Consider the following 20,013-nt stretch of genomic DNA (forward strand, 5'->3'; position numbering starts at 1 on the left):
GTACATTCTTCATAAAAGCACATACTTGATGACTGTTAAAAGTATTACCACTTGGAGTCATTGTGATGCATTCTGAGGCAATACTTGGTTAAAAGGTACTCATGCTTAAGATGATGGCTGAGATAAAAACATGTACACTCTGTCAGAACTCAAACACTGACAGACATACTGTCCTGAGGGGTAAGAGTGTGAGGCCCACTCAGGGCCCCAGCTGTGCCTATAGATGGTGAGTTAGACACTGGACTCGATGTCCATTTCATTTCTAATGTAGTAGATAATGGTACTTCCCTTGTAGGCTGATGTGAGAATAAGATGCAGGTAAATCTCTCCTCCATGAAGACAGTGGGTGTTCAATAAGTCTTTTTCCCCTGTGGGTGCTAAAGAAGCCACAGATAAAAGAAGACATATCAAGTGTTTGAACAACATAACAGTCTTTCAGTGGGTTTTGGATAGCTTTAGGTGACTATTATCATTCAGGTGGATGGTAGCAGAATGAGGAGGGCTATCTGTGGAGGAGTTTAACCACTGTCTCTTGCTCACTCTTCATCCATTTAAATGTTTCTACACACTTCCATGCTGTGCTTTGCTCTCCTATGCTGTAGCACTGGGCAGAAAGAAGTCCAATGAAACAGGTTTTGCCCCTTGTATCCTACAAGAGCAATAGGTATCATCTAGCAATTTGATTGGACAAGGAAATGGCAACCCATTCCAGTATTCTTGCCTGGAGAATCCCAGGGACAGAGGAGCCTGGTGGCCTGCTGTCTATGGGGTCACACAGTCGGACATGACTGAAGTGACTTAGCAGCAGCAGCAATTTGATATGAATGAAAAAAAATCTCCCAGTGACTGTGCACTAAGAAATAAGTCCATACATTCAGATAGTTGGAAATAAACCTGCTTAATGTTTATTTCCAACAGGTAAAAACTGAAAAATGACAGCCCAAAGGAAGGGTGGAAATCGCTCTTCTGAAGTAATAGATTCTATGTAGAAACCTGTTAAATAGATTTGGTAAGCCACTGAATTTTTGAAGTTAAAGCAAAAATTCTTCCTGTGAGCCAAACGTGGGGTCTCATGCCAATTCTATTCTGGAATATCTTATGTGTGGCCCTGAGACTGGCCTAAGTGTTACTTGTGGAGTTAATCATTACCCCAGCAGTTGTCTAAATTGCTTGGTTCGACAGCACATATACTGAATTGCTTGATTCCACTGGGCTGCACACACAGGAGTCTCCAGAGAGCAGCATGTTCCCTTTGCTCTTTGGGGCTGGACTGGTGGTTCTGAACCTAGTGAGCTCTGCTAGGAGCCAGAAGACAGAACCCCTTAGTAGCAATGGGGACCAGCCCCTCTTCCGTGGAGCAGATCGACACGACTTTGCCATTGTGATCCCTCCAGGAAGCACAGAATGCTTCTGGCAATTTGCCCACCAGACTGGCTACTTCTATTTCAGTTATGAGGTGGGTACCTGGTAATACTGGGGACTTGTTTTTCTTGTTTGTTCATTTCCTTTTATAAAAGGGGTCAGGTTTTAAATAAACACAAGGTTCTAGTTGTCTTTATTATGCTGTGACTCCCCACCTCTTAATGAAATGGGTCTGCAGTTAAATGGAAACTCTTGATAGACGAATAATCACTAAAACATATGGCTTGGCTTCTCAAATTGAGGGCTGTGGCAGTGTGCTCGAAATCATGGGACAAACTGGGTGCCTCTTCCTGGAGAGGTGATCATCACATTTACTTGAATTTGATGAGAGGGGAAAGAAAGAGTCCATTTTTTAAATATAATAATAATATGGATATGGTACCAAGCTGAATGAAAAAAATCACATGGACTTTGGAGACAGACCCAGAGATTTCAAAGACGCTTCAGTTTTTATGAAGTTGGGGGAACAATATTACTGTCTTGCCTTTAGGTAATTGCCTTTAGGGTAATTCCAGCAAATTGAAGAATCACTGACTCAAGGTTTCTCTATGTAGTTGGTCCTGTTGCTTAAATACTTTAAGCCAAGTACTTTAATCCATGCTGTGCCCAAGGATGGTCTGCTCAACCGCAACTTAGAAGCTGTTCATTTCCTTTGTTCTTTATCTTGGAAACCTATTAACTTTCTAAATTTTGTCTACATATTAAAAAACTATATTGATCTTATTCCAATGTAACTTAAAATTCATTTTATACCAACTCATCAGAGGTTTTCCTTATCTCTCAATTGGTAATAGAATAGTAGCTACCACACAGCTCACAGCCTGGGCTTATCAAGACCCAGCTTGGAGACAAGTACCTATTGAATGCCTTACTTGCTGTCAAGTATCAAATAAGCCCAAGTCTGGTATACCACTGGGGAGGTCAAAACCAAGTGAGTTCAGCCAAGAACTACATGGCCAGATTCAAGGTCTGAGACATGTTTTCTCACCAGGGGTGCTATTGGCATTTTGGACAATTCTCTGTCTTGCTTACTGCTTCTAACGTGGCAGGATGTTCAGCATTGCTGCCTCCCTGCCCTCCCCTACTCGCACACATGATCATTGCGAAACCTCGACCCAAATGCAAGGTGGGGGTTGGGCAGTACCATCCCTGACTCAGAACCACTGTGCTGACCACTGGACGTCAAATCTTACCATTCAGTTAGCTTCCTGATGATGTAGCAAGCGCTTTTCTCCCTCTTTAATGTGTCTCGGCAGGTTCAGCGGACACTAGGAATGTCACATGACCGGCATGTTGCTGCCACTGCACATACCCCACAGGGTTTCCTTATACAGACCTCTAAGAATGTTCGGGGCCAGATTAACTTCTCTACCCACGAGACAGGTCTGTTTTCATTCTCACAGCTATTGTAATAATCGGGTATTTCTTTGAAATTGGGAAAATAATGAGGAAATATTGAAATTAGTAAGTACTGAGATGCAAAAGCCCTGACTTTTCCACATATGGATGGTGAAACCGTAGGGGAAAAAAATTAACCTTGAACACCAGAAACCAGATTTCCTGTAGACTGCCAGTGGCCAAGGACATTAATCAGATGTCCTTGATTAGGCTCCAGAAGCTTGATTTTATCTCTTCATCTCCAGCGAACCAGATTATGGGAAAGTGATCCAAACAGGCAGACCCATTTATGATACAGAATTACAATTAATAAATTTATTATGGGATAGTACTCCAGTCATCAGAACAACTTGAGCCAGTTACCAAAAAGCAGACTCAGAATATAAGGAAATGCACGGCCATGACAAATATCCACATTCTACAGCAAAGCACCTCTCCAGTCACCAGAAAATTCCCACAGCCAGATCGAGCCTGTCCTCACTCCAGACAGCACTAGTCAGTTTGAACTGTTCTCTGTACCAGCCAGGTGCACAAAACAAGACAGTATTTCTCAACAGGTACATAAGACAATCCTTCAGTTCACAGCACAGGATATCAGCATTATTATCTAACATCTTTGGCCCCGATATGCCAGTAGCACCTTCCAGTCACTTAGACAATCAAATACACTGACACATCTTTCGAACCCTGCTCCTCCCCACTGCTCCCCCACCGCCACGTGCAGGAGGTGACCCCGGTTGAGAATAAGCATCAGTACATACCCCAAACCAGCAGCCCCCATACAGACCACCTTGCAGGAAGTCACTCCTGGATAGTTTCTTTCATTCACACAGCATCCATCTCTCCTACTTTCAAGATCAAGATGATATCCCAGCTCTAATGGTGTACAAGCAGGCAAACAATATGCTCTTAATATGCCTGTGGTTAGAAATTGCTTAGAAGATGTGAGAATTAGAGGTTGAAAAAGATGAAAACGAAAAAAAAAAAGATGAAAACGTTTTCCATCCAATACAGAGCTCAAGTTACTAAAATCCGGCAAAACAACATTATGGTATTTAGTAAAATACATTTCAAGATCAGGATCTTCCACATCAAAATCTGAATCTTTGCAGTTTTGTCTATAGGAGAAGGCAATGGCAACCCACTCCAGTACTCTTGCCTAGAAAATCCCATGGACGGAGGAGTCTGGTAGGCTGCAGTCCATGGGGTCGCAAAGAGTCGAACACGACTGAGCGACTTCACTCTCACTTTTCACTTTCATGCACTGGAGAAGGAAATGGCAACCCACTAGTGTTCTTGCCTGGAGAATCCCAGGGACGGCAGAGTCTGGTGGGCTGCTGTCTATGGGGTCACACAGAGTTGGACACAAGTGAAGCGACTTAGCAGCAGCAGCACACTTAACTTGGGAGAACAGTTATCTCCAGGGAAATTTAGAGGATGGGAGGGTAGGAGATCAAGAACTTGGTAATGATCTCAGAATTTGTACAGGTTTTTATCAGCTTTGTCTAGCAAACCAGCAAAACCGCTTTGGTTCCGTGCAAGTATACCTCAATTTTGGAGTCTTCTATGAGGGGCCTGAGATGGACCACAAGGAGAATGAAAGAAAACAACTGAATGATACTCTGGATGCAATTGAGGTAACTGTTCTGTGGGAGAAAAACATCCATGGAAACTAAGTTTAAATTTGGAGGAAAGATTAGAATTAGTAGGAATAATATCATACTAGTGAAAGCTTGTTTCGGTAAAAACCAAGCAGGCAAAAAGATCTGAAGCCTTTAATTAATTTTGTGACTTGGAGCTCTTGAAATTCCTCACTTGTTTTCTACCAGGCATCAGCAAATAATGGCTCACAGGCCAAATCTGGCTCACAGCCTTTTAATTTATATATAGCACACCACTTTTAGTGTACAGTTTAGTGGTTTACAAGGTCCTGCAACCATTACCAGCATCTAATTCCAGAAGTTTCATCACTCCAAAAATAAACTGCATGCCTGTTATTCACTCTCTGTTCCCCATGCTCCCCCAGTCCTGGGTAATCCCTCACTAATCTACTTTCTGTTTCTATAGATTTGCCTGTTCTGTACATTTCACATGAGCGGACTCATACAATGTGGCCTTTTGTGTTTGGCTTCTTTCACTGAGCATGTTTTCAAGGTTCAGCCACATTGTAGCATGTGTTAGTACTTCATTCCTTTTTCTGGATGAATAATATTCTATTGTAAATATGCATCCTATTTTGTTTCTTATCAGCTGGTAGACATCTGGGTTATTTCCACTTCTTGGCTATCATAAATAATGATGCTGTGAGCACCTGCATATAGATTTTTGTGTGAACATACTTCTATTTCTGTACACACAAAAGTGGATACTCTGCTAGTATAACTTTTTAACTTCAATGAGGTACTGCTCTTTTCCACTGTGGGTAACACATTTTACATACCACCAACAGTGTTTGTTGAGAGCTGCAATTTCTCTATATTCTTGCCAATGTGTTACTGTCTTTGTTATAGCAATCCTAGTGGGTCTAAGTGTTATCTGGTGGTTTTTGAGTTGTGTCTCCAATGACTAATGACACTGAACATTTTTTCATGTTTTTTTGCCTTTTGTATATCTACTTCAGAGAAATGTCTATTCAAATCCTTTGCCTATCTTAAAATCTAGTTTTTTTTAATGGTGGAGTTCTAAGAGTCCTTTATATATTCTAGATAATAGTCCTTTATCAGATATATGGTTTGCAAATATTGAGTTGGCCAAAAAAGCTCGTTCAGGATTTTCTAGCCTATCTTCCAGAAAAACTTTTCAGCCAATACAGTATTTTATCCCACTGTTTGGGATCTCTCTCCACTTTCCTGACAGTCTCCCTGATGCACAAAAGCCCAGTTTTTTAAGTGAAGTTTTACTGGAACAAAACAATGCTCATTTGACAATTACAGTTGGTCCCCCTCTGTATCTGCAGGTGGAGAATCTGAAGATATGGAGGGCCGATAATGGGACCAGAGCATCCTCTGCAGGTCCTGGTACCAATCTCCCCGCAGATACTGGGGGACAGCTCACTGGACATATGTCCGTGGCTGATTTTGTGCCTCAGGTGGCAGAGTTTAGTAACTGCAACAGAGACTGTATGGCTTGCAAAGCCTAGAATATTTACTGTCCGGCCCTTCAGTAAAAATTTGTAGGCTCTTATCTTTTACCATATACAAAGAACAGAAGACACTGCCCAGAATGGCAATGATGTGCTGAGTATATGTCTACATCTAGACATACACTGGAACAGCTTTCTGGTTTCAGCACTGAAATTTTTCATTGTAAAAATTTTTAAAAACTGAAGTCCAGGTAATTTTTTCATATACAACAAAACTAGCCATTTACCAATAACTCCAATAGCCCATTTTTTTTTTTGTTCTGCACCCTCAATAGCCAACTTTTACACATCATAAAATCATGTGACTATAGGAGGTTAGTGCTGGTGGGTACCCAGGTGAGGCTAGATGAGAGGCAGAGAGGAACCTTTCCTGTATTTCATTTTCTGTCCCGCAGGAGAGCACACGAAAGGTGCATTACAATATCTTTCACATGTGGCGACACTACAACTTTGCTCGCATGAGAAAAACAGCTGACTTTTTCCTTCTCCAATCAAACTATAACTATGTGAATTGGTGGTCAACAGCCCAGAGCCTTGTCATTGTTCTTTCTGGGATCCTGCAGCTGTATTTCTTGAAGCGTCTCTTCAATATCCCAATGACGACAGAAACACAAAAGCCAAGATGCTAAGCTCAAATGACTACAGTGCCCTAGCTCTCTCCTTCTGGGACACAAGCTTTGTCAAATCTTTAAAAAGTTGTTGGGAAAAAAATCAATTTTAGAAAGTTGTACTCCATGGCTCTCATCTACACAGGCAAAACAGCAATAAAATAATAAAATGTATAAGTTCTGACACTGATTATTTCTAAAGTATGCACTAAATGCTACCATCAAAATACTGCCCATCATATTGCAACCTCTTAACCTTTACTATATCTATTTAGAAATTAACAGAGAACCTTGGAAGGGAGAAGAGTTGAAACAAATGGGACAAAAATATATAAACTGGGTTTTATATGTTGCATACTGAAACAGGAGTTGTAGAGTGCTTTGCTATAATTGAAAAATGCTTTCTTTTTAGAGATGTCATCTTCGGAATTTAAATCAGTATATACACTAAAGAAACAACAATACTGGAAGTTAAATTTTTTCTATGATATGCTTTTTTGCTAAAAAGTACTTTAACAATTCTAAAAGTAATTTTGGAAGGCACGGGGGAGGATGGAAGAGCTGCATTATTATTGCAGGGTCTCTGATTAGTGCTTTTTGTCCAATCCAGTGAGTTAATTAAAGACTTATAAGAATATACATATAAATGAGTCACTCTGCTGTACACCTGAACTAACACAATATTGTACATCAACTATACGTCAAGAAAAAAAAATTTAATTAAAAAAACCAAAAGATTTATAATAGAAATCAAGGTGATAAAAATAACATTCAGCCTGGGATCATACCATTCAAGAAAAAGATCAAGAAAACCGCTTGTTAAAGCCAAGGTAATATAATCAAACTATATTCATAATATCCTATTCTTAGTAACAGAAATACTCAGTAGAAGTGTTACAAAAACAAGTCTTAGCATGTATTCAACACCATCATTTGCCAAGCGCTGTGTTAGGTGCTTTACAATCATGATTCTGAATTCTAAAAACTATTCTTAGGAAGATGGCTAAGGTATTTTGAAAGAAGAATGAAATGAAGCTTATTGAAGTTTAATGACTCATCTAAGGCCATATAGCTAGTAAATGTGAGAAATGGTGTTTGAATCAAGAGTTTTTTCTTCCACACCACACAGCACCTATCATATAGAAAAGCCATAGAATAAACTGCCCTTACTATTTTATCTATATTTCATTTGTAAAATCCCAAACCTGACCTACTTCTGATATGGCAATATCTATTTTTCATAATATTAATAAATATTTAAGAAAATTCATTATGTTCTTATCACGTGTTTGGAAAACAGTGTTATCATAGATAACAATAACAAGCTATTCTTGTCCTCAGTTCCAACAATTTAGAACCTGTTACTCAAAACAAGAAGCCCTCTGATTCAAATATAAAACACAGTCATCTATTCAGTCACAATCACAAAGATCTGAAACCTCATTTTTTGAGTCATTTCTGCATAGTAAGAATCCAGCCTGTATTTGTCCATGATAAGAGAGAATATTAAACTAAGAAGTCCCTGAAGAGGTCACAGTGTTGAAAAAAATTCAACATGACGGTGGCGCCTACAGAGACACAGGAAACAAAACTAGGCCCTTCCACACAGCCACAAGTCCTTGCGACGATTTTGCTTTAAGTCAATGTCTCTTCGTGCCGCACATATTCCCCAATGTCTGCTTGATGAAATACCACAATCGCCATGGGGTCTACTTTCCTGCAGTCTTGTGTGGACTTTGCTGCCACCCCAAAACCCTGGGATTCAAAAGAAGAGACACTGATTCACTCAAGTCATTCAATAAATACGCATTGAGGTCTGGAAACAACAAAGATGAAAAAATACAATTCTTTGAAAAATTCAAAAGGTGCCAAGAATTTAGCCTCTCAAAAGCAGACTGAAAATACATCCTTCTTGAAAGAAAAGATACTTGATTTTTTAACAGCCACCATCTCTACTCACCAGAGGGACATCTGCCATGGAGTAGACCACAACTCCCTGGTACTGAGAAGTGTTTTCAGTGATTCGCCCAAGTCCAGATTTCAGCACATGGTTCCCATACAGGAAGGACTGCTCTGCTCCAGGTTTTATCCACACTTTATACTAGAAGAAAAAGAATTAAACCCAAAAGACATAAAAATGCTAACAGTTACACCCTTGTAGATTAGCTAACTACTACGTCTGTGGTTAATTTCTTTTTTTCTTATGAACTAAGATTTTTTACTTTTACACTGAATTATATGCGTGCATGTGTATGTTCAGTTGCTCAGTCGTGCCTGACTCTGTGATCTCAAAACTGAAGTACTGTGACCTACAATACTATGTCAGGTGCAGGTACAAAACATAGTGATTGTTATTTCTACACATCATTTATTTTGTAATATGAATTTTCAGGGAAAGAGGCCTGTTTCCCTTAAACTGTTCACTCCATGACGAGAACTACCATGAGATTCTTTCCTCAACTCTTCAATTTCTCCCATGGGCTTAAAGTTTAACAGCTCTTTTTCTGTAGCCCACTGTGCTCCTCTTCATAGCCACCCATTTGCTTTTCGGTCTCGAGCTGCGTTTGCATAGGCTTTTCAATTCTTGCTGGAGATAAGGACCACTACGCAGCCCCCCAGGGTGAGCTCCTACCCCGCAGCACCAACGACGCCCAGGTAGCAGATGTACGGCTACAGGTGCTGGCACTGACCCTAAGCATGGTCAGGGACTCCGTTGCATAGCAGATGTGCCTAATTCTGCCTTCTGATGTGGCCCTCTGCCTAGACTGCCTCCATCCCTAGTGGCGAGCTGAAACCACCCTACAAACCTTGGCATAGGGTGCTAGGTAATCCAGAGCCGTGATGTGCAACCGAAACTTATGGGTCTTGGTGAATTTTCCGAAGCACGTTCCCAACGACACCAGCTTGTCACCGGAGATATTGGCGGCCAACTTCAAAATCTTCTCACTGAAGGGATAGGGCAGGAGGAGGTGAGGGAGTACGGTGGGACCCAGGCCCGCACCCGCTCCACGCTGCCTACCTGGCCCCGCGCCGCCTCACCTCACGTAGTACACCCGGTCGTTGTGCAGCCTGAAACAGTAGGTGCCGTCGGGCCTGTCGACCAGCAGCTGAAGATTCTCCCCGATGCTGAGAGCAAAATGAGGACTGGAGACCGCGCCCGGACTCGTCCACACACCGCGCCCCACGCCCTACCCACGCCCCTCCCCGCCAACCACACACTCCCTCTTCTGCTCCAGCGTTCTTACTATTTTGCTATCTTCTCAAACATTACTCGGGTCTCCTCTTCAGTCAGCGGCCGCATTTTCCCGCTGGGTTGGAACGCCGGATCCTCGTGCCTCAGTTAGCGGAAACGGAAGCCCAGCCGCCAGCCGCTCCTTGGCAACCCCAAAGCCGGCCTCTCTAGCTGCTTTCTAATAGTTCCCCACGCTAGCGCCCCGTAATCTGGAGGACTCTCGGGAAAAGAAAGCCGGCCTGACGAGAAACCATAGAGACTGGAAGTGAGCCCCAGCCGCTTCCGGTTCTAGATTAGGAAGTCAGCGCCCTCCCTGGACGGGAGAGGAAGTGACGGTGTTGCCGAAAAGATGGCGGCAACGGCGACGATTCCATCTTCAACTACGGCCTCGGCCACGACGACAGCCACTGCGGCTGCTCTCGGGGAGGTGGAGGATGAAGGGCTCCTGGCGTCGCTGTTCCGGGACCGCTTTCCGGAGGCCCAGTGGCGGGAGCGGCCTGACGTGGGACGCTATCTCAGAGAGTTGAGTGGCTCAGGACTGGAGCGGCTGCGGCGGGAGCCCGAGCGCCTGGCCGAGGAGCGAGCGCAGCTGCTGCAGCAGACGCGCGACTTGGCCTTCGCCAACTACAAGACCTTCATCCGCGGCGCCGAGTGCACCGAGCGCATCCACCGTCTCTTTGGGGATGTGGAGGAGTCGCTCGGCCGCCTGCTCGACCGCTTGCCCAGCTTCCAACAGAGCTGCAGGTGCGGCGGGCCCGGAGCTAGAGGGGCTTTTAATAACTGTAATAGTTGTCTTTATGATGATAGGAATACTTAACACTTAGAGCTTACTATATGCCAGCTTCTCCTTTGAGCATTTTATTAATCCTTTTAAGCATCACAGCAGCCTTCGAGGTACGTACGCCATTCCCATTTTGTGTATAAGGAAATTGAGACCGCCCTAGGATGTTCCTAAGTCAGAACTGGAACCCAGCAGCACATCCCTCTTATAGGGATGAGCCCTAAATGGAATGCATACAAAGCACTTATCATTGGGTCTGACATATCATAATTAACACCCTACAACTGTCAGTTTAATATATGTGCATATTTACATAAACATACACACATCACACATACACACAACACACATGTACATACAACAGCTTGGATGAGAGATATCTGAAACAAAACTTTCACTGACAGGAGACTGACAAGAAAATCCCATTTGGGAGCAGTAATAATCCTCAAAAAAACCACAAAAACCCCACCAAACTTCCTTTTTGAACCATATTCTGCCTCTCTCCATCATTATCCCTAATTCTGCCTTCCAGCCTTTCATGAGAAAAGTGTTTTCTTTAGAGTCTTTCAGTATTTGAGAATAGCTTTCATATTCTTCCAGTCCTCTAGAATAGAGAAGGGGCTTCACAAAGCAGGCCTCTGCAGTTACAAAGAAGAAAGGGGGACTGTGGCAGGAACTAAGGTTGGACAATAGCAGAGAAGATTAAGAGGCTGAGGGAACTTGGGGGTTAGGTTGTAGTTCAAAGCTACTTGGGGCAAATAAGAACAGCCGTTATTAAAGGAACATTTACTCCATATCAGATTCTGTGTTAAATGGTTTATACCCATCAGCTCATTTAATCCTCACATCCTTATGAGGTCATAGTACCATTTTACCAATGAAGAAACAGTTCAGAGAGACTAAGTACCTTGCCATGGCTTGTTAAGTGGCATGCTGCTACTGCTGCTGCTAAGTCGCTTCAGTCGTGTCCGACTCTGTGCGACCCCATAGATAGCAGCCCACCAAGGCTCCCCTGTCCCTGGGATTCTCCAGGCAAGAACACTGGAGTGGGTTGCCATTTCCTTCTCCAATGAGTGAAAGTGAAGTTGCGTAGTCGTGTCCGACTCTTAGTGACCCCATGGACTGCAGCCTACCAGGCTCCTCCGTCCATGGGATTTTCCAGGCAAGAGTAGTTAAGTGGCATATCTGGATTCAAATCTTTTTTTTCTTTAATCACTTACTAGTTGTGTGATCTTAGACAAGTTGCTTAAAATCTTTGGGATAAAAGTACCTGATGAGTTTGGTGTAAAGATTAAATCAGATTAATCATCTAGCCTAGTGTCAGTTCATAGTAAGTGCTTGGTAACTGGATGCAGAGCGGTAAACCGCCAAATGTTCTCCTGACTGTTACTAGGAATTTTGTGAAAGAGGCTGAGGAGATCAGTTCCAATCGCCGGATGAACACCCTGACTCTAAACCGGCACACGGAAATCCTGGAGATCCTGGAGATCCCTCAGCTCATGGACACCTGTGTCCGGAACAGCTATTATGAAGAGGCCCTGGAGCTGGCAGCCTACGTACGCCGACTAGAAAGGAAATACTCCTCCATCCCTGTCATCCAGGTAGCCAACTTGCCCAGAGAAGACTCAAACTTATGTTCTTATGGTCAGTAACTCTGTGGTCATCACTGACCCTTTAGGCAGAAACCCTGGGGAAACTCCTTGCATGTTTCATATCAGTTACTGCAAGGCAGGCAGGCTTGATCATAAAACATACATTCATTATTCAGTCAGCTGATAAATATTACCCATGGGCCAGCAGTGATCTAGGTGCTGGGGAAGTAGCGTGAACAAAGACAAGGCTGTGGCTCTTGTGACTATAAGCTGTTAACTGGCAAATAGATAATATCCTTTCAGATAGTGAAATACACCAGGGAGTGGGGTAGAAGACTAGGTGGGTTGCTCCAGGAAGAGTGGTCAGAAAAGGCTTTTCTGGAGAAGTAACATTTAAGCTGAGACCCAGATGATGAGAATCCAGCCACATGATGATGTGGGGAGAGACCAAACCAGGAAGTGTCTGACAAAGTATAGCAGGCTAAGGAGAGAAGAAGTTGGAGTGTTTAGAAGTAAAAAAGACAGCCATTCTGGCTGGTCTGCAGTGAGCAAGGGGAGAGTATTAGGACGCAGGTGAGGGCAGGAGAACCAGGCAGGGCCTGTAGGCCACAGTGAACCAAACCTTTGTTGGTGAGCCTGGATGCATCAGTTTTAGGAGGTCCATCTCATACGTCAGGACAGCAGTGGGAATGTTGGTTGGCAATATTCAGGGCTAGCAGAATGGGTTCCGGGGAGTGTCTTCCCCAGCGTACTGACTCACCCCCTGTTGTCAGGGCATTGTGAATGAAGTGCGCCAGTCCATGCAGCTGATGCTGAGCCAGCTGATCCAACAACTGAGGACCAACATCCAGCTCCCTGCCTGCCTCCGTGTCATTGGCTTTCTACGGCAAATGGATGTCTTCACTGAGGCTGAGCTGAGGGTCAAGTTTCTTCAGGCCCGAGATGCTTGGCTCCGTTCCATCCTGACTGCCATCCCCAATGATGATCCCTATTTCCACATCACAAAAACTATCGAGGCCTGCCGTGTCCATCTGTTCGATATTATCACCCAGTACCGTGCCATCTTCTCAGACGAGGACCCTCTGCTGCCTCCTGCCATGGGTGAGCACATGGTGAATGAGAGTGCCATCTTCCACGGCTGGGTGCTGCAGAAAGTCTCACAGTTCCTGCAGGTGCTGGAGACCGACCTTAACCGAGGGATTGGCAGCCGTCTGGACTCTCTGCTGGGCCAGTGCATGTACTTTGGGCTGTCCTTCAGTCGAGTAGGGGCTGATTTCCGGGGTCAGTTGGCACCTGTTTTCCAGCAGGTGGCTATCGGCACTTTCCAGAAAGCAATTCAGGAGGCCGTTGAGAAGTTCCAGGATGAAATGAACTCTTATACCCTCATCTCGACTCCAGCCGTCCTGGGCAGCAGTACCCTGCCGGCTGCTGCTCCAGTCACTCAGCCAGGGACCCTGCAGCCGCCCATGGTGCTCTTAGATTTCCCGCCCCTTGCCTGCTTCCTCAACAACATTCTGGTCGCCTTCAATGATCTACGCCTCTGCTGCCCTGTGGCCCTGGCGCAGGATGTGACCAGGGCCCTGGAGGACGCCCTTGACAAGGTGAGCGCAGACTGTTGGCTCTCTACTGGGGCCTCCTTTTTTTGTGGGGGGGGCGGTAGCGGGGTGCTCCTTTCGTTACAGGTGGCCAGACTTTTGTAACACACCAGTCTGTGACAGGGTGCCTGCTGACTTAGGTTTAGTGTGGTTTTAGAGGTTTTTCTAGTTGAAAAGGTCTGGTTAGTCGTCCTCCATGAAGTGGCTCACCTGTAGTAATTTTTCAGTGATGTATTGGTTTTCTGTTGCTGCATGACAAACTCACACAAACATAGCAGCTTAAAACAACACATATTTATCATGTCTCAGTTTCTTTGGGTCAGGAGTCCAGGCACAGTATAACTGGGTTGAGCTTCTGCTCACGAGGTTGTAATCGAGGTGTTGGCCCGACTGTGGACTCCTCTGGGGCTCGGGATCCCCTCCTTTCAGGTTCATTCACAGTGGCATATTCCTGTTCCTTACAGTTGTAGGACTGAGGCCCTCAACTCCTGGAGACCACCCCACTCCATGAGCAGTTCACAGTTTTTGATTCTTCAGGGCCAGTGGGAGCGCATCTCTCCTGCTCAAAGTCTCTTCCTCAGCCCTCTTTTTAAGAGGTTCATCTAATTAAGTCAGGCCCACCCAGGATAACTTCCTTTTTCATTAATTCACAGTCAGCCGATTTGGGATGTTAATGAAAACTGCAGAATCCTTCACCTTTGCCATATCCTATTGGTTCTGCCTGCGCTCAAGGAGGAGGAGAAAACACAAAGGAGTGGGTACCAGGAGGTGGGGATCACAAGAGCCGTCTTAGAATTCCATCTAATATAAGTAACACTACTGATCCTACTAATTTCTGAGTATGGTGCACGTTTTTAAACATTACATCTTTAGATGTTGAGGTGCTTCTTACAGTTGATGGCATCCTATAATCCCTGTCAACCAGGTGGCAGTTGTGACATGCTTGCATTGAGTCTTTCTGTTGAAAACAGCAAGAAAGCATGAGCAGTGAGGCTTTTTAGGGTCAGTGAAATTCAGATAATAGAATTAGCTAGTACCCATCTAGAGCTTACCTCCACAGAAGCACTGAGTGCACAGCTGGAACTAGAGCCCAGAACATCTAGCACCAGAGGCTCTTTGTTATTTACTTGTTTGTTTGGCGGGACATTGCAGCTTGTGACCAGGGATTGAACCCAGGCCCTTGGCAGTGAAAGCACAGATTTCTAACCACTGAAGCACCAGGCAGTTTCCCAGAGTGTCTGTTCTTAACCCTGTCACCATGACACCTCTCTGTAATGTTAGCTAGGCTTGCTCTGTTATTTGTATGTGGAAATAATGAATGTTCTTTGTATGTGGAAATAATGTATGTTCTTTTCCAGCTCTGTTTTCCTGCTCCTTTACAATTTTCTAGTGGTTCTAGCATTTTGGAACTTCAGAGGCCTTACTCAGTAAAACCTTTCATGGTATTGCTGGTATTTTCCTGGATCCATCAGAGTTCTAGTCCATCTCCCATTGGAGCCAAAAATGTTGTATTCTGTGTATTTCATGATGTTCCTGCACTGGAATTGGAAACTGCGCCAATAATGAAACTAGTTGAGTAAGGAATACATCATTGAAGTGACAGAATTGTGAAGACTGACCACAGTTGTGAAATACAAGATAATGATGTACTGTTTGGAAGGAGTGTTCTTTCAGAAAACTTGAGGGCTGCACATCTTTGTCACTGCTGATGGGGATAGATTAACAGGTAATTGGTGGTGCCCTTTTCTCCTAGGTAACTAAAGTAATCCTGGCCTTCCATCGTGCAGAAGAGGCTGCCTTCAGCAGTGGGGAGCAAGAGCTCTTTGTCCAGTTCTGCACTGTCTTCCTGGAAGACCTTGTTCCTTATTTAAATCGCTGTCTCCAAGTCCTCTTTCCTCCAGCTCAGATCGCACAGACCTTAGGTAAGAGAATGGAGAAGAAAAGATTTTTAAAACTATTTTATTGACATAATTCACATACTAAGTAATTCACCAATTTTTAAAATTAAGTTTTTAGTAAAAATGTACAGAGGTGTGCGACCATTGCTACCATCTAATTTTAGAACATTTCCATCACCCCAAAGATCCCTGGTGTTCATTTGTGGTCATTCCCCAATCTCACCCTTAGCCCCTGGCAGCTACTAACCTACTTTCTGTTGCAGTCGATTCTCCCTTTCTGGACATTTCTTTTTTTTTTTTTGGACATTTCTTATCTATAGACTCATTCAATATGTTTATATCTGGCTAAGTGAAAGAAGCCAATCACAAGAAACCACAATGTATGATTCCATTGCCATGAAATGTTTATAGACGGTGTTTATGAAGTATTTTTTCGTAATTTGCCTTCGTATCCCTTTGTCCACTGTCTCTGTGTGGTGAAGGGCATGCGGGAGGGCAGTGGGCAGTGGTCCCGCCAGCAGAGTGGCTGCTCTTGGCTCCCCCAGCTTCTCCTTGGCCCTGTCCGGGGAAGCCGGTGCCTGCCCAGGCTCTCCTGGCACTGTCTTTCTCCATCCGCCCTGCACTCTGCTGTTCCGATGACCTTCACCGTCTGGCTTTACGGCACAGCTCCCTGTCCCCTCTCACAAAGGTGATTTTTACCGTACTGAAATGTGGTGACTGTGTTCGTTACTCCCAGTAAGTGTTTGGGATTTTTTTCCCTTGTGACACATCAATATTTAAACTTATTAAAAGTTTTTTTCACTTATGTTCTTTACCTTCTGGATCAGGCATTCCACCCACTCAGCTCTCCAAGTACGGAAACCTGGGGCACGTGAACGTCAGCGTCGTCCAGGAGCCTCTGGCCTTTATCCTGCCCAAGAGAGAGCCGGTCTTCTGTCTGGACAAGGAGCTAGTCCCGGAGCTCCCGGCTCCAGCGCCAGCACTGCCCCCTGAGGCGCCGAGCCCGGAGCCCGTCAGCCCCGCTGTCCCTGACGCGGGGCAAGAGGAGGTGGAGTCCGCGGGGCCCCCGCAGCCCGACGAGCCTAGTGCGGGTATCTGACAGGCGCTGCCTGCCCCCAAGGCCGATGTGGCGGGTCCCCGGGCGCGGGTCGGGGGAAGGTTAGGCAGCTCCGATGGGAACGGGTGTTGCCGCGCGTGGGAGAGGCTGCAAAAGGCGTAATTCAGGAGAGAACCCCCAATACTGTAAAGCAACCATATTCCAATTAAATTTAAAAAATAGTGAACCTCTTGGCTATTCTTGTAAATGCTTGGTTAAACTATCAGAAACGGGAAAAAAAAAACAACAAACCTATCAGAAGCGGGACTTAAGGCTGAAAGACGCCGCGGAGAGGCAGGCTGTGTACTGGGAGCGGCGCCGGCGCTCCCGGAAGGCGCATGGAAACCACTTTCCGGCGTCCCTGACGGCGGAGCCTAGCGGCTACGGGGGCCGACGAGGGACGCGTCCGGGCGGGCGACTCTGCTCCACGCGCCATGGGTCACCTGGGAGTTGGGCTGCTGCTGCGGTGGCTGCGGGCGCCGCGCTGCGTTGGGTCGGCCCTGCTGTGGGGAGAGCGGGTAGCGGTCGGCGGCGCCCGGACCTACAGCTCCACGCCCGCCCGGGATGAACTCCAGGGGCCGGCGCGCCGGCGCTCCTACTGGCGCTACGTGCGGCGTCTGGTGCGGGGAACGCCGGAGCCGCCGTACCCGCACGTGTGCCAGGTCGGGGACCCGGCGCTGCGGGCCGTGGCGGCCCCGGTAGAGCCGGCGCAGCTGGCGGGACCCGAGCTGCAGCGGCTGGTGGAGCGGCTAGTGCAAGTGATGCGGCGCCGGCACTGCGTGGGCTTGAGCGCGCCGCAGCTCGGGGTGCCGCTGCAGGTACTGGCGCTGGAGTTCCCCGAGGCGCTCTTCCGCGCTTGCGCGCCGCTTGTGCGCGAGGCCCGTCAGATGGAGCCCTTCCCCCTGCGCGTGTTCGTGAACCCCAGCCTGCGGGTGCTGGACAGCCGCCTGGTCACGTTCCCTGAGGGCTGCGAGAGTGTCGCTGGCTTCCTTGCTTGCGTGCCCCGCTTCCAGGCGGTGCAGATCTCAGGTGCGGAAAGGTGGGGTCCCTGGGGCGGCGACTGGGTGCCTGTGTGCTCCCCTTCAACCTGTGTAAGGCGGAGGGTTCGGATCCCACGGAAGAGTTTACACCAAGTTGCAGTTAAAGTGTAGACACGTTGATGGCTGATCTGAGGAGCCTACCGACATGAAGAAAGAGCAGACCCTAGAGTGGACGAAATTCAGGGCTGATGGGACCGGGCAGGAGGTGCTGTGGGAGCAGAGCCAACTCAACTGGGGCACAGGGGTGGGGACTGGAAGGGGGGCCTGGCTCCGCTGTGAGCGCTCACCCCTCCTCTACCCTGTCGCTCACCCTGTGTCTCTTTTCTCTCTCTCTCTCTCTCTCACACATCTCTGCTGCTATTAGATCTGTCGTGGTGGCTTGGGAGAAGTGGAACCCACCTTTGCCTAGCTCAGGGTGATAAGCCAGTACCTGTCTGTCGTTCCACAGGATATTCTGCAGAATGGGATTCTTTGCTGGAGGGTTGGGATGGTGGTTCTTCTTGAGCAAGCCACTTGGGAAGATCATTTCTCATTTTAGCCCCATAGTGAGCCTAGCAACCCACCTGTCAGGATTGGGAACCTGGTTGAATACTTGGTAGAGTCAGAGTTCAGACTTCGTTTTTAGGATGGAGAGGGGCTGCCGTCTGCATTCCCTTCTGATGTTGCCTCTTGTAAACACAGCTGGGGGCAGGGAAAGTCTCAGTAGGTTGAGAATGACGGAGTTCCAGCATGTCCTCACGCAGGGTGTACCTTCCTTTGCAGGGTTGGACCCTAGAGGAGAGCAGGTGGCGTGGCAGGCAAGTGGGTGGGCAGCCCGCATCATCCAGCACGAGATGGACCACTTGCAGGGCTGCCTGTTCATTGACAAAATGGACAGCAAGACGTTTACAAACATCCACTGGATGGAGGTGAATGACTAACCAAGACACACTGCACTCCGGCTTTGAGCTGGGCACATCTTCCTTGCTGGACTTGGTGCTGGCTCTGCTCTGACAGAAAACAACGGACTGCCAGAGCTACCAAACTGAGTTGGAGGAAGATGCTAAAAATGTGTACTCTGAAATGAGCTATGGACAATATATTGCTTTCAACCTGAGAAGAAAAGTATCTCCTCTAAAAGAGTGGACATTTCCTGGCAATTTTGTATAGAGATGGGAGGTGAGGGGTGCAAATAAATAGCCACTCAGTAGATGTGATTTCAGAGGAGTGTAGCTATCTATTCCCCAAGCCACGATTAGATAATGATGTAACCCCCAAACATCTGAAAGCTGTATTTAAAATGCAGATTAAGGTTGTGGTTGATCGTCTTCACCAATTTCTTATGTTACAGAGGGTCTATGTGTGTTACTCGCAGATACCAGTCTGCCTGTGGAAGTAAAACACAGGGCAGAATATCTCCAGTTCAATGACAGTATTAATGTAACTGAGTAGTCATACATTTTTCAAGGTTCAGATATAGTTTAGGTCTCGGGCTTTTGCTTTCCACCTTTAACAGGCCTGGGGAAGATTTTTCTGCTGAGATCTCTTAGGTTGCTGGTACGTGGCTCGTTCTTTGGGTGGAGGCCATGCAGCAGGGCTGGGAAAGGGGCAATACAGGTTTCCCCATGATCTGAAAGAACATTCTGATGAAGCCTTTCCTAAGCTGAAATAGCATACATGGAAGAAGCAGTTACCTTAGAACACATCATGCTAACAGATGCTTCCAGACACAGTTCAGAGCAATGGCGGCTTGACGCTGAGAGGCTGAGTGTAGCTCCTGGGGAAGGAGCTTGGTGGTGCCCCCCTGGCTGCTTTGAGTGTTGCTGCTTCTGTAAGAGCTTGCTGCAAAACAGAAGCTGAATGCTGTTTTAGCTTTTGCCTTTTTTTGTAAACGTGAAAGTCCTCTTCAAGTTTCTTTCCATTTGAAAACAGATACTAATGTAGGTCTTTCATAAAAGTGAAGCAGTGCAAAGTGGTTTCAACAAGTGGGGACTGCCTGTAGTTGAGAAGAAGCAATGAGCCTCCTGTCACAGTCGGGGCAGAAACAGAAAGCAGAACTTCTGCTTCCTCGTCACCACACTTACTCTGAAAAAATAAACCAGCATCATGGTGACCGCAGTTTTAGCTTTAAGATCCTGTCAGAGCTTTGTCAGGAGGTGAAAGAATCTCATTTTTATGTTGAGTTTTGCCATGCAGGTACTCTGACCGAAGTCCTCCAAAATCCAAGTAC

The 20,013-nt window shown here is 46.1% G+C and overlaps 3 protein-coding genes and 1 long non-coding RNA gene across 10 annotated transcripts in view; 2 read left to right on the forward strand and 2 right to left on the reverse strand.

Annotated features, from left to right (window-relative positions):
- The window catches only part of NIP7 (nucleolar pre-rRNA processing protein NIP7), an 11,184-nt gene extending 1,044 nt beyond the window's left edge, over nt 1–10,140 (reverse strand). For 2 of the 5 annotated variants that reach the window (XR_006263255.1, XM_043435317.1), the window contains exons 1-4: nt 9,816–10,140; nt 9,610–9,696; nt 9,378–9,516; nt 8,531–8,671 (exon numbers count right to left, since the gene is read on the reverse strand). Coding sequence is in view for 4 of the 5 variants with exons in the window: in XM_043435317.1 (XP_043291252.1) it covers nt 8,531–8,671; nt 9,378–9,516; nt 9,610–9,696; nt 9,816–9,871 (423 nt within the window). In the remaining variant the exon portion in view is untranslated. Of the gene's footprint in view, nt 1–6; nt 378–403; nt 650–7,600; nt 8,326–8,530; nt 8,672–9,377; nt 9,517–9,609; nt 9,697–9,815 lie in introns of those variants that run through there. The other 3 variants (XM_043435318.1, XM_043435315.1, XM_043435316.1) reach the window with 3 other exon arrangements.
- Nucleotides 829–6,744, forward strand: TMED6 (transmembrane p24 trafficking protein 6). The gene is made up of 4 exons (XM_043435314.1): nt 829–1,456; nt 2,679–2,805; nt 4,309–4,457; nt 6,358–6,744. Exons 1-4 carry the CDS (start codon nt 1,244–1,246, stop codon nt 6,589–6,591), a joined length of 723 nt encoding a protein of 240 aa, XP_043291249.1. The 5' UTR covers nt 829–1,243; the 3' UTR covers nt 6,592–6,744.
- On the forward strand, nt 10,121–19,104 carry COG8 (component of oligomeric golgi complex 8). Of its 3 annotated transcripts, XM_043435307.1 has the most exons (6): nt 10,127–10,546; nt 11,977–12,184; nt 12,949–13,776; nt 15,524–15,692; nt 16,496–16,669; nt 18,567–19,104. In XM_043435307.1, the coding sequence occupies exons 1-6, from the start codon at nt 10,152–10,154 to the stop codon at nt 18,722–18,724; spliced, it is 1,932 nt and encodes a 643-aa protein (XP_043291242.1). In that variant the 5' UTR covers nt 10,127–10,151; the 3' UTR covers nt 18,725–19,104. The 3 variants fall into 3 exon arrangements, with proteins under 3 accessions (XP_043291241.1, XP_043291242.1, XP_043291243.1); XM_043435306.1 differs by lacking the exon at nt 18,567–19,104 and having other exon boundaries at nt 10,121–10,546; nt 16,496–16,951; XM_043435308.1 differs by lacking the exons at nt 15,524–15,692; nt 16,496–16,669.
- LOC122420302 lies at nt 14,050–16,619 on the reverse strand. Its single transcript, XR_006263256.1, has 2 exons — nt 16,484–16,619; nt 14,050–15,687 (listed from the first exon to the last, which is right to left on the reverse strand). It is a non-coding gene; the product is annotated as an uncharacterized LOC122420302 (long non-coding RNA).
- Nucleotides 19,105–20,013: the final 909 nt, after the last annotated feature.

The sequence above is a fragment of the Cervus canadensis genome, chromosome 18 (genome assembly GCF_019320065.1).
Source record: "Cervus canadensis isolate Bull #8, Minnesota chromosome 18, ASM1932006v1, whole genome shotgun sequence".
In the NCBI taxonomy this organism is placed as follows: Eukaryota; Metazoa; Chordata; class Mammalia; order Artiodactyla; family Cervidae; genus Cervus; species Cervus canadensis.